The sequence below is a fragment of the Fukomys damarensis genome, unplaced genomic scaffold, assembly GCF_012274545.1.
Source record: "Fukomys damarensis isolate Sample0158 unplaced genomic scaffold, DMR_v1.0_HiC HiC_scaffold_13, whole genome shotgun sequence".
In the NCBI taxonomy this organism is placed as follows: domain Eukaryota; kingdom Metazoa; phylum Chordata; class Mammalia; order Rodentia; family Bathyergidae; genus Fukomys; species Fukomys damarensis.
In genome coordinates this window covers 9283054-9293908 of record NW_022900925.1, presented here as the reverse complement: position 1 = coordinate 9293908, position 10855 = coordinate 9283054, and the positions used below count along the sequence as shown (strand labels likewise).

Sequence of the window (10855 nt, the reverse complement as noted above, 5' to 3'; positions counted from 1 at the left end):
GCTTCGGCTATCAGCGCCGCTGGGATCCGCCCCCAAGGCGTGCGCTCCGATTGGTCGGCGCGGTAGCAGGGCGAGGCCAACTCTTAAAGGTCCAGGAACTAAGCATATCGGGAGGAGGCGGTGGCCGCTGGGAAATCTAGTGAGATGATGCTTCGTGGCCACATGGGTTTCTTTCAAACCTGTGTAAAGCCCATATCCTAGTGGACCATGGAGCCCACAAGAGCCTATCCACTTTTCGGGGGCGCCTTCTCCGCTATCTTTCCGGGTGGGGCCATTGATGTAAGGTGAGAAAGCCCAGGCGCCAGTGGAGGCCGACTGGGTGGGTTACGGGAAGAAGCCAGAATCAACCAGTGACTGCCTCGCCCCTTCCCAGTGACCTCCGACCGGTCCCGGACAACCAGGAAGTTTTCTGCCATCCCAGTACTGACCAGAGCCTGATCGTGGAACTTCTGGAGCTGCAGGCCCACGTGCAGGGTGAAGCGGCTGCGCGGTGAGGAAGGGGCTGACCAATGGGAGGGCCGGAGCCGAGGAGGTAGGCGGGGCCTGTGCTGGAAGGTTCTCCCGATGAGAACTCTAAGGGCAATAAATACTGAGCGGACCAAAGTGAGCTAAAGATGCTTGGGGGTGGTGGTGGCTTGAGAGGTTCCCCTCTCTCTGCTGTCCCAATTCAGGTATCATTTTGAGGACGTTGGCCGGGTGCAGGGGTCTAGGGTCCTGCAAGTGGAGTCTGTGCAGCCCCTGAATCTGGAGAACCTGGCCTTGAGGGGCTGCTGTCAAGAAGCCTGGGTCCTCTCTGGCAAGCAGCAGGTAGCTAAGGAAAACCAGCAGGTGAGGGCCAGGGATATGAGATATCCTGGAGCGTGGAGGGGGTAGGCTAGGGGTCCAGGTAAACGTCCTGACTCTGATCTCTTAGGTAGCAAAGGATGTGACACTGCATCAGGCCTTGCTGCGAGTGCCTCGGTACCAGACCGATCTCTTGGTCACCTTCAACCAACCCCCGTAAGGAGGAGAGGGCGGGTGCTTTGTGTCTGGATCGAGGCTGGATGGGCAGAGCAGGGAGATTGGTAGTGGGGTCCTCCAAGGAGTAGAAAGGGGCCAAATGCTTGGGGTCACAGATGCCTGCATCCTCCGGGGAACAGGAAGTGGGAACTTACAAACCTCAAGCTTGGATGCTGTTCTTTCTCCCTTTGTTCCCTCACCCCCAAGCCCTGACAACAGGTCATCTCTTGGCCCTGAAAATCCATCATCTCCTTCCTGGAACCTGGGTGACTTTGAACAGCTGGTGACCAGCCTGACCCTTCATGATCCTAACATCTTTGGTCCCCAGTGAAGATGCTGAAGCACTGCAGAATGCTGCTAAGTATTTAGGGATACAATTCTGGAAGGGAGAAAAAGAGGTTGAATACCTGGGTTTCCTCTTACTTCTTCCCCGTGGATAAACAGAAGACATCTCTCTGCAGAAATAAACTTTTATAATCAATATAATTTCTATGCCTTTGAATAACAGGACACCTGGGTTCCCCAATTCCCTTTGGCCTTGGAGGAGGAAGTTTAAAGCTGTTCATGGGAGTATTAGAGACCCAAGACTGGCAATAAAAAGAGGGAGGAAATACACTTTGGAGCGAGTGGTTCAGCCCTGAGAGAGGAGTGTGAAGTGTACAAGGATGGTGGAAATGAGAGAGCAACATCTAAGTGAGGGAAGGAAACTACTATTTGTGATTCAACCCTGAGAGAACAGATGGGGAGTGGGGTTGGCTGTCCCCTTTGCATGATCAGTAACATGGTGAGTAGTCACCAAGATATGGCAGTGGAGGCAAAGTGTCAACCTGGTGGAGGGTGGGTAAGTGGCTATTATTTAGTGTATGTATGGTAGAGGAAGCGTAGTTGGTCCCAGAAGAAGAGGGAGAGGATGGTATGGGGGCCAAGGCGGAAGTAAGAGGCGCCTATACCCTTGTACATGCCAAAAATGCCCTCTTTCCGAGCTGTCTGCAGCAGAGCGTCCAGGATCCCCCGGTACATGAGGCCCTGGATCATGTTGGAGAGGAAGGGAGAGCACAGGAAAGGATCTTGTCAGAGCCCTTACCCTTGCAGGCTGCATTTGAGTCTGTCCCACCTGTACCCACAGTGTGGTCCCTCCACCCCTAGCTTTCCTTGCCTGCCTGCACCCTGGAGCACTCCCTTACCTTGCCCTGAACGTCTGTGGGCTGGTTATAGAGCCTTGTGCTGGCTACATCAAAAGGTGTCATGGAGAGGACTACTGCGATGCCACTCACCATGGCAGCTGCCAGAGCCACCTTCCAGCTCTGGGGAGGAAAGATCTACAGGATAAAAGAGGAGGAAGAACTTTGTCAATCAGCCAATCATTCAACCCCTAAAACCGGACAGACTGTGCCCTGGGGATACTGAGAGCTGTAAGTCAGCTTTTACCCCACCAGTTATAACACAATGTGACAGCTCAGTGAAGGAGGAAGCCAGTGTACCCTAAAGGCTCAGGTATCCCTTATGGGAGTGACGAGAACTGTAGGAAGAGTCCCCAAGCCCTCCTGTTGCTCCCACACATCTGGACATTGGCACTGTCCCTTCAAGGGCCCACCTCCATTTTGCCTACCCGTCCCTCCTTCCCAGGCATGGCCCACCCGCTTCCCTGGCAGTACCTCCCAATGGCTCAAGAGGTCCTTGGTGGATGAAAAGGTGCACAGCTGGGTGGAGGAACCGATGACAACTCGGGGGAGGCCGCCCAGGGCCCCACGCCACAACCCCACCAGTCCATGTTTCTGGCCAATCTCGGTTAGTGCCTGAAACATGCCCTGGTAGGGGGAAGACCATGGGGACAGAGTTTAGTCACCTCAACATCAGGGCTGCCACCCCCTAACACTGTCAAGGACTGAGCCTTAGCACACCTCTTATCCAGATCCAGACAACCAGTCCAATGTGAGTTTAGAACCGGAATGTGGGCCCTCAGTTGTCTACAAGCCCTTGCCAGCCCAGAGTAGGGAAGGGAGGACATTGCTGGGGTAAAACAAATGGGGCAGGAGAAACAGCTGCAGAAGATATGAGGAACAAGCACACATGAAGGTCTAGGTGGGCTCCAGGGGCAGAGTGGGACTTCACTGATGGGCTGGGTAGAGCAGTGGCCAGGGTTAGAGCTGCTGGGTGCAGGCAGAAAGCTGGGAGGAAATGGAAGAGGGTATTGAGCACTCCAGCAAGTCTGGGGACCTCTCACCTTATGCTTATACTGGTGCCCTACTGCAATTTCAGATGCTGCTTGTGCCTGAAGGTGTGTCTTCACCTGGAAACAAGAGAGTGTCACAGCCCATGCCCCACTGGCCATCTTCCCATTTTAGAGACCCCCTCAGACTTCCTTTACAGTGTTAAGCAATTAATACCCTTTTAATCTGATAATTATTGTTGTTCCCACTTAATAAATTGGTCATGAGACTCTGTGTCCCTTGGCTCCAGTCCCAGGGGACAGATCTCCTAGTACTGCAAGATATCCTACCCCCTCCACATCCTCTTTCCCTTGGGCGCTGGGGGTGGGGAGTGGAGAGGCTGGAGAATGGCAGTATTTCCTAAGACTTCATGTTAGGCAAGACCCAGGTGCCAGGCCTCTCATGCCAGCTCCTATTCCCAGACCAGAGCTGCTACCACCTTGACCAGGTTCTATCAAACTGGCCAAAATGTGCTCTTTGGCCCCCAGGACTCACAGGGGTAGGTATGTGTTCAGCTGACTTTGGAGTGCCTTTTAAAATTTTTATTTTTATTTTTTGAGATGGGTCTCGGTTGATCCTCCCACCTCAGCTGCTGTAGCTGGGACTATAGGTTTGTGCCATCATACCTGGCTTAAGCTGATTTGAAAAGGCCCTGAAGCTCACAACTTGGGAGCAAGACCATGTTGATTCTCCTACAGAACACTTTGCCTCCTGCTCTTTTAGCTGCACTAATCAGGGCCTACTTCCAGCAATAAGCAGCTGTGTGACTTTCAGTTGATTACTTCATTTCTCTGGGCTTTGGGCTCCCAACACTTCGCTTATATCTGATAACTCAAAAGAGCAAACTGTACAGTTATAATTATGTAATACTCAGAACCTTTCTGACGCTTACACTTGCCGATGAACGTTACTCAGATTCCTCATGCTCATCTATACAAATCCAACCTCACAATCAGGTATTAACCTAAGGCAGTAGCAGCAACACTATCAAATGCTTACTATTTGCCAGGATTTATACTAGTGGTTTACATGTGTTACCTCATTCTGATCTTCTCAATAACCACAGAAAATGTATTATTCACTTATCCCCATTTTACAGATGTGGTAACTGAAGCTTAACAATGAGTTAATTTTCTTTTTTGTTTTTGTTTTTTGAGACAAGACCTCCCTATGTAGTTCAGGCTGGCCCTGAACTCACTATATAGCCCAGACTTGCCTTGAACTTGCAGTGATCCTCCTGCCTTAGCCTCCTTCGTTCTGAGATTACAGGTCTAGGCTACCATGCCTGGGTGAATGAGTTAATTTTCAAAGACAGAATCTGAATTCTAGAAAGGCTGATTCAAAAGGCCATAATCTTTATCAATACATTTGATTAAGTCCATTGGATGGATGTGTATAGGGCAGATCAGAAGGCCCTAAATCCTGCCAGCATTTTCCTAATGTCCTTTCTTGCTTGCAAGGGGCCAGCATCCAGCTGCCAATGCCCTTGTGAAGGACCAGGCTCCCACTCTACACGAAGGCTCCACCCCAAAGGCCCCAGCAAGACCCCTCTTCTTACCATGTAGATGGGGCTTCCCAAATAGGCTCCCGTGACCCCAGCCAAGGCCCCAGCTGCTGCACTGCGGACAGGACTGTGAATGCCTTCGGCCGTGTGCAGGTAACCACTAGAATCGGCCAGCCCGTAGGTACCCAGTCGGATGCCATTCATCAGGAACTGGTACACAAGTGCAGGGCCCAGGCCCTTCTGTAGGGCAGCCAGGCCATCCACCTTCCCGATGGTGAAGAAGGCATGGAAGACGTTTCTGTAGTGCCGCTGGTAGGTGCCTGGGGCCTGCAGTTCTCCCTGCAACTGCATCCTGGTCTTCACAACCTCTAGGGGATTGGTGAACACACAGGCCCCACAGGCTGCCAGACCACTCATCAAGAAGTCCATGGTGGGACAGCAGTAACCTCGGAATGGGGAGTGGGAAATCAGAGGAGGACCTCAGTTTCTGCAGTCCACACTGCAAGAAGTAGGAATTTAGAGCTCTGGAATCAAGTGTCACAGTCAAATGTCAAGAGGTCAAGGGTGAGCTGGAATTTGGGAGTCGGGAGCTGGCAAAGAGGAAAGAGATGAGTGCAGGGCACTCTGGCAAGAAGGTTATGACAGGGCTGTTGGCAAAGAAATTTGAGGTCAAGGAGGGGCAGAAGTCAGGAGCTGACAGGTAGGATGCTGGGGCTGGCAGGCCGAGGGGGGAGGGCGAGTAGAGAGGGAAAAGAGGAGCTGGGAGATAGGAAGCCAGAGAGGCAGGAAAAAGAAAACCAGTAGGAAGAAAAGGATCCGGGAGAAGAACCGGTAGTGTCCCTGGGGCAGCAACGACAGCTGGATCGGGAAGGCGTTGGGACTTTGGCCCGTGATGAACGTCCCGAGGTAGCTACCCAAGCCCGGAGCACCCTCTACCTGGGTTGCCTGCGAAGGCCAGGCAGCCACATTCCAGTCCCTGGAGCCGGGCGCCAATGGGGACCCTAGTAGAGCCGCAGCCAAGAGCCTCGGCCAATCAGAATCGAGCCGGCTTCGTGGCCAATGGGAGGCGTTCTGGGTGATCCAGCCCTCGGGAATCCGAGGAGGCTCTTACCGTACAATTAACTCTCCCTGCCCTGGTGCGGGGTCTGGAGGAGGACTCGGTCTGCGGAGGGGCTCCCGGGGCTCGGAGGTTCTGTCACTGGCGGGGAGAAGACGCTGGACCCTGGGTTCATGGGCCGATGCAGAGGTTGAGCGCAGAGACAGCAGCTGAGGGCGTTTGGCTCCCTTCTTTCGCCCTGTATCCCAGGTCCTCTCGGCCTGGGATTGCCTAACTTCGTCCGCGCCCTGCCCAGTCTGGGCGCCGGGAGAGCCCGGAAGCTACGGCCCTGCCCTGAACAGACCTGCCCGATCGGCCCTTTCTCCCGAGGCGGAATGAAACGTGTGTAGGTTCTTGTGCCGGGATGTGGCCTACCGAGGGCTCCGGGGACGTAAACCTGAAGGTCAGCGGGAGAGCCTCATCCAATTCTTCAGCTCATTTGATCCTCACAGCAGCGTGGAGGAGGAGGCAGGGCAGGGATTTTGATTCCCTCTACAGTCAGGCGTGCGTTACAGAGAGCCCACAAATAGTGAGAGATTAATTATCTGGACTGGTTCTTTCTCATGATTCTGGTTAATCACGGAAAAAACTTCCTGGAAAAGAGACTGAGAAACTAGTTGGGAAGGATTTGAGAGAAAAGGTTTAAAAAAAGGAGATGGTATCTCGGGCCGGAAGAAGAGGCAGAAGGCTCCCTTCCTGCTTACAGTCTGGACGACTGGGCAAATTGCTTAACATCTCAGAGCCCCCTTGCAAAATGAAAACGATAATGCCTGTTACACACACTCCGGAAGAAGTGTCGGACTTGTCTTAGGTGGTCAATAATAAGCTTTCTTGAAAAGTCAGAACTGTGTGCCACTTCCTGACATGTCCCTTTCCCATCTTCTGGGGATTCCAAGTTACTTTTCACCTTGCATCACCTCCTGTCTCAGGAAGCTACTCACATCCTGTTACCGGGTTTTTGGGTGCTGAAATCTCTTTCTGGAGGTCGTTTCTAGGTTCTTTCTATCCTGAACAAAGAATTGGTCAAGACAAGCACAAATGGTAGCAAAGTTTTATTAAAGGAAGATTTACAGTCTAATGGGCCAATAATAGCCCAGGTTCTGTGTAAGACAAGGAATTGCCAAGCATGTATACCCAATAGTAAGTACCTATGCTTATTGAAGATCAGGGGAAGGTATCAGCAGGAACATGGAAAAGGGAAAAGTGTGTGTGTGGGGGGTTGTAACTCAGGCTTTTAGCATTTAAGGCCAGATACCTCTAGCCTTAAGTGCCTCCCACTGAATCTCACAGGTACCTATAGCTTGCAGTCGCTTAGACTTTTGCTATATTACTTTTTATCTCTCTTCGGCTATTAGAAGCATGTATAACTATAGGGTGGAGGGAAGGGAGTGACTAACTCAGCTCCTTTGTTTCTAACTGTACTAGTAGGAAATGAGGAAACGAAACAGGCTCTGCAGAGCAAGTTTGGGCCAAGTAAAAGTTGGAAAAGAAGCACACCCTACAGCTTAAGTGCAGGCCACCAAGGAAGAGCAAACCTAGTGACAAAAACTCAGTGTGGGTTGTCGTTTTTTGTTCTTGTTTTTTTTTTTTTTTTTTTTTTTTTTTTTTTTTTTGTACCGGGGATCAAACTTGGATCTTTTCGCTTGCTAGGCAGGCAGCAGAGCCTCTGAGCTAAATCTGGCCTGGGGTTGTTGTTTTTATGTAACCTACTCCTCAGGTTGACCTCTGGTCTAGGCCATCCTATCGCAGACCTACTGGAGTTTCTGTGAGAAGTCTGTGTGCAGAGCCTTGGGAATCGTTCTGTGCATGTGTTCTGGGATCTTGTCATACCCCCTTTTCAGCCAGTTTTAGCCATGTACTACCTTCCTGTCTCAATCCTGTTTATACGTTTACCCACTTTTTTCATTTTGGCTACCAGTTGTTTATTTTCCAGATTCTCCCTGGGAGTTATGGGCTGCTGTGGGGGCAAAGTCTGAGTCCTCCATACACTAGTATGCTGCCAGATCATGGACCTCTGGATGCTGAAGCAGGAGGGGTATCCTCGGGGTTGGAGGGTTAAATAGAGTAGGTAATAGGGCTCCTCACATCCTGGAAGGGTGCCCTCCAGAAAATTTCCAACAATACAACCCAAATGACCCACCTGATGAGAAAAAAGATGACTTTTTTCTCCAGAATTTGGCACTGGAGATTGAACCCAGAGGGAACACTAGGCTACATCCCAGGCCTCTCTCTACCTCTTTCTCTCTGCCTCTCTTTCTCTCTTTTATGGTACTGAGTTAGGATAATAAGAAATACATTTATTTTATTTTATTGGTACAGGGGATTGAACTCTGGTCCTTACAATTGCAAGGCAAGCAACAGAACCACTGAGCTAAATCCCCGGCTTTTTTTTTTTTTTTTTTTTTTTTTTTAAAGAGGAAGAAAGTATTATAGGTAGCTAAGTTAGATAGAAATTAACAGGCAGTCAGACAGGGACAGGCCCTCAGTCAGTGCAAAAGACAAGAACACATGAAAATGGTGTCTGAGGCACATCCATTAAAGTCCAGGCCTTAAGATAAATTTTGTTTGTTTGTTTGTTTGTTTGTTGTTTTTGTTCTGGGAATTGAACTCAGGGTCTCTTGGAGGCCTCGAGATGAGGATGCCAAAAAAAAAAAAAAAGATAAGGATGCTTGACTAGACCTACATGCCTCCCTGAGGGATAAACAATAACTTTGAGATTGTACTGTCATTGATATCACCTGGTGCAGGAAAGTCCAGACAGACATCAGATACCCCTGGTTGGGTGACCGGAGCATCTGGACCCATTCCTTCCCAAAAGTGCCTTTGTTCTTTCCATGTGCCCTTCCTACAAGACTCACTTCCCTATTGGATCAATAATGGCTAAGCAGCTATACTTATAATCCTACAGGGTGACTGTAGTTTAACTCAAGTTGTACTCACATTGTAACTGACAAAGAGCAAACTACTTTTGGGACCCCTCTTGCTTCTCAGGAGCTATCTCTCAATAAATATTTCTTATTCTTAACTTCTGTTGTTCTTTGGAATTTATTCTTAGATTTTGAGGGACATGAATTTGGTGAATTTGACATTGGGCAAATTGGGAGTTATATTTCTCCTATATCAAAAGGAGAGAAGAGGGCCAGGGATTTAGCTTAGTGGTGCTGCCACCTGTCTTGCAAGTACAAGGTCCTGAGTTTGACACCTGATAACAAAAAAAAAAAAAAAAAAGAAAATAGAGAGAAGGAAAAATCATAATTTTATTTTACTTTTGATTCTCTAGGTCAGAGTCTCACTATGTAGTTCATGCTGGCCTTGAATTCACTGCAGTCCTCCTGCCTCACCCTCCCCAGGATGACAGGGATTTGCTACATACCTGGTGGAAAAATTATAATTGAAAAAATGAGGGCTGGAGATTTGCCTCAGTGGTTTTGCCTCCTGCTTTGCAAATTCAAGGTCCTGAGTTTGATCCCTGGTACCCCTCCAAAAAAAAAAAAGAGAGAGAGAGAGAGAAAAGAAAGCTGCAGTGCCAGGATACAAGCTCAGTTTAATATTTTTTCTTCTTCCAGAAGACAATAAGCTTGGGAAATTCTCTTTCACCTGCAAATGAATTCCACCATTCCCTTTTTACTCCCAAATGGTTCTCTTTCACCTGTGAATAAACCACATTTTCACCTTAAATTAGGATTTTCCTTATGAATGGACATTATTTTACAGTGAGTGGGACAACCTTTTCCACCAATCCAAGATTATCAAACTCTACAGATTTCCACTACCAAAAATGCACTAAAAAAATATTCCAGAGCCTGGCGTGGTGGTGCACACCTGTAATTCCAGCATTCAGGAGCCTGAGGCAGGAGGATTGCTATGAGTTCGAGAGCAGCCTGGGCTACATAATAAATTCCAGGTCAGTCTCAAAAACATAGTGAGACCCTTTCTCAAACCCCACCCGCCCCCGTAAAAAAAAAAAAACCAAAAAATATTCCCAGTTCTAAGCTGTAGTGTGTTTTATTTTTCTGAGCACTCACAGTCTATTCTTTATTTTATTTTTTTTGAGACAGGGCCTCATTATATAGTTGAGATTGACTTGGAACTCACTATGTAGCCCAGGCTGGTCTCAAACTCACAGCGATCCTCCTGTCTCCTCAGTGCTGGGATTAAAGGTGTGTGCCACCGCGCCTGGCAAGGAATGCAATTTGAAGATGGGGAAAGGGGAGAGTAAGAGAGAGGAGCTACAAGATTGTTGGGGCAGCTACTCCCCATGAGTAGGGAGTATTTGAAAGTGAATAACTTGTGGATTTCTTGTCAGCAGTTTATTTTATTGAAGTCCTTGTCCCATGTAGGCTTCTGGAATCTGATTGGTTCCCTGGCTTGTCTTTCATCCTAAATTTGGATTTCTTCCAGCCATAGAACCTTTCCCTGTCCTTAGGTGGAGGGTAAGATTATGGGAGCCCACTATAAATAAACTCCTGGCCATTGGCCTGGGGTCCTTTTCTCCTATCAGGGGTTAGAGTCCCACCTGGCCCCACCTATGTATCTCTTTGTCTTTCTTAATCTCCCACCATGGTTTCTCACTCCTCAAACTCTTCAGCCACTAGGACAGTGGCACCTTTGTAGTACATAGTGATTACATTCTTCATGGGGAGTTGGTACATGTACATAATATTCCTTAATTTTTTTATCCTCTTCCCCTTCCTTCCCTCTAGTCTCTTTTCTTTTTCTGTCTTCCTTTGCTCATGGCTGTCTAATTGTACCAGTTTTGCTTATTCATTCATTTACTTATGAGGATCAAATCCAGGGAGCAATAAGGTATACCCCAAGGCCTTTGTGTGTATGTGTGTGTCTATGGTACCAGGGATTGAACTTGGGACCTTGAATATATATATATATATATATATATATGTATGCTGTTATATTTTAATGGGTGTGAATGACCCCTGACAGATTTGAGAGGAGTTGGAGGGGAGCATAAAGGACCTCAATCCTCTGGGAAAAGTAATTATCACAGAGAGGAAGGGTACCAGGCTGTGACTTTCACACCTCTGCCTG

At 48.7% G+C, this 10855-nt stretch overlaps 2 protein-coding genes across 6 annotated transcripts; one reads left to right on the top strand and one right to left on the bottom strand.

Moving 5' to 3' along the window:
* Positions 1-58: 58 nt before the first annotated feature.
* Positions 59-1456, top strand: Rangrf (RAN guanine nucleotide release factor). Of its 2 annotated transcripts, none has more exons than XM_010614945.3 (5): positions 59-284; positions 374-490; positions 672-828; positions 914-999; positions 1219-1456. In XM_010614945.3, the coding sequence occupies exons 1-5, from the start codon at positions 208-210 to the stop codon at positions 1328-1330; spliced, it is 549 nt and encodes a 182-aa protein (XP_010613247.1). In that variant the 5' UTR covers positions 59-207; the 3' UTR covers positions 1331-1456. The 2 variants fall into 2 exon arrangements, with proteins under 2 accessions (XP_010613247.1, XP_010613246.1); XM_010614944.3 differs by having other exon boundaries at positions 61-284; positions 1207-1454.
* Positions 1457-1580: 124 nt separating this feature from the next.
* On the bottom strand, positions 1581-6169 carry Slc25a35 (solute carrier family 25 member 35). 4 transcript variants are annotated; one of them, XM_010614940.2, is made up of 6 exons: positions 5825-6169; positions 4768-5212; positions 3224-3289; positions 2655-2807; positions 2184-2318; positions 1581-2025 (listed from the first exon to the last, which is right to left on the bottom strand). In XM_010614940.2, exons 2-6 carry the CDS (start codon positions 5140-5142, stop codon positions 1852-1854), a joined length of 903 nt encoding a protein of 300 aa, XP_010613242.1. In that variant the 5' UTR covers positions 5143-5212; positions 5825-6169; the 3' UTR covers positions 1581-1851. The 4 variants fall into 4 exon arrangements, with proteins under 4 accessions (XP_010613242.1, XP_010613244.1, XP_010613243.1 ...); XM_010614942.2 differs by lacking the exon at positions 5825-6169 and adding an exon at positions 5650-5736 and having other exon boundaries at positions 4768-5159; XM_010614941.3 differs by lacking the exon at positions 5825-6169 and adding an exon at positions 5650-5688.
* Positions 6170-10855: the final 4686 nt, after the last annotated feature.

Excerpts from the sequence above, each read along its gene's own strand:
- Rangrf (XM_010614944.3), top strand. The coding sequence starts at position 208 with ATGGAGCCCACAAGAGCCTATCCACTTTTCGGGGGCGCCTTCTCCGCT. Across the intron at positions 285-373 it reads GGTGGGGCCATTGATGTAAG|TGACCTCCGACCGGTCCCGG; the intron begins GTGAGAAAGCCC and ends GCCCCTTCCCAG. Across the intron at positions 1,000-1,206 it reads GTCACCTTCAACCAACCCCC|CCCTGACAACAGGTCATCTC; the intron begins GTAAGGAGGAGA and ends CTCACCCCCAAG.
- Slc25a35 (XM_010614940.2), bottom strand. The coding sequence starts at position 5,142 with ATGGACTTCTTGATGAGTGGTCTGGCAGCCTGTGGGGCCTGTGTGTTC. Across the intron at positions 3,290-4,767 it reads TGGGAAGCCCCATCTACATG|GTGAAGACACACCTTCAGGC; the intron begins GTAAGAAGAGGG and ends TCTTGTTTCCAG. Across the intron at positions 2,319-2,654 it reads ACCTCTTGAGCCATTGGGAG|ATCTTTCCTCCCCAGAGCTG; the intron begins GTACTGCCAGGG and ends TTTATCCTGTAG.